Raw genomic sequence first — 1098 nt, forward strand, 5'->3', positions numbered from 1 at the left:
ATTGCGCGGCGATTATGCTTCAAAGGGGATGTGATCACGCCTCCTAGTCTATGTGGGCACTGCGACTGGTAGCGACATAAGAAACCCGATTTCGAACCTCAGGAGGACATCGACCCAATTGTGCACCTTCTAAAGGGCGTCAGACAGACGACCAATATTGCAACAGGATTGCCGTGCGCTTTGCATAGAGGGGGTTTCGTCTCAAGGGGTTCCGCTAAATTCAACGGGCTGATGTTAAGCAATTACTGTTCACCCAGAAGCTGATCCGAAAGTGACTACTGATATAGTTTACTTCAGTAATCTAGGAGTGGTTTATATTTCTCTTAGGACTAATGCGAAATATATAGGTTTCATGACGTTAATTAAATATCGATACTTCAGTATTTATATATTTCACAATTACTTGAATGAATTGTGAATTTCGTACAATTGTCCAAAGACTTAACAACGTTACAAATGTCCTCGATTGGATCGACAAATCTGAGAGCTGAGAGCTCATCGGAGGAAGCACATGCAAGGGTTGAATTCTATTTACGAAAAGACTCAACAGAACAGCTAAAGGTGCGCCGAATGGATCAATTCATTTGATAGATTCCCGAATTGTCTGGAAATAGATTCCAGACCGAATTGAACGTAACGTTAGCATGAAGAAAGATTTCATAGTATGACTGCCTCTCATTCAAGCCTGTATCAAGAATATTACTGAAATACCAATTGCAAGCACACGTTAGAGAAACAAGTGCAAATGTATTGTAGTAGCTTATGCGTCGCCGGTTATACGCGGAACAACCGCTGGCGCCACACCTATTTCCCGTTATGAAGAGTGCATGATGGCAATTTATCGACATGAAAGAGACCAGCGCCAACGACGCTGTCAACGAGCAATGCTTACGCGTACATGCTCTCGATAATCGACTCATATTTCTCATACACGACCTTACGCTTTAGCTTAAGCGTCGGTGTCAGCTCATTGCCACCAACAGAGAACTCGTGATCAAGCACAGTAAATTTAGCCACGTTCTGTGCACGTGATGTAGCGTGGGTGTTGGCTCGCTTCAGACCAGCATCCAAATATGCTTTGACCTTCTCGTCCGCTTT

General features: G+C 43.6%; 1 protein-coding gene across 1 annotated transcript; it reads left to right on the forward strand.

Moving 5' to 3' along the window:
• Positions 1–456: 456 nt before the first annotated feature.
• PHALS_10553 (uncharacterized protein) lies at positions 457–911 on the forward strand (the record flags this gene model as incomplete). Its single annotated transcript, XM_024725997.1, has 3 exons — positions 457–561; positions 615–662; positions 732–911. 3 exons carry the CDS (start codon positions 457–459, stop codon positions 909–911), a joined length of 333 nt encoding a protein of 110 aa, XP_024576718.1.
• Between the last annotated feature and the right edge of the window lie 187 nt (positions 912–1098).

The sequence above is a fragment of the Plasmopara halstedii genome, assembly GCF_900000015.1.
Source record: "Plasmopara halstedii genome assembly, contig: Scaffold_484, whole genome shotgun sequence".
Lineage (NCBI taxonomy): Eukaryota > Oomycota > Peronosporomycetes > Peronosporales > Peronosporaceae > Plasmopara > Plasmopara halstedii.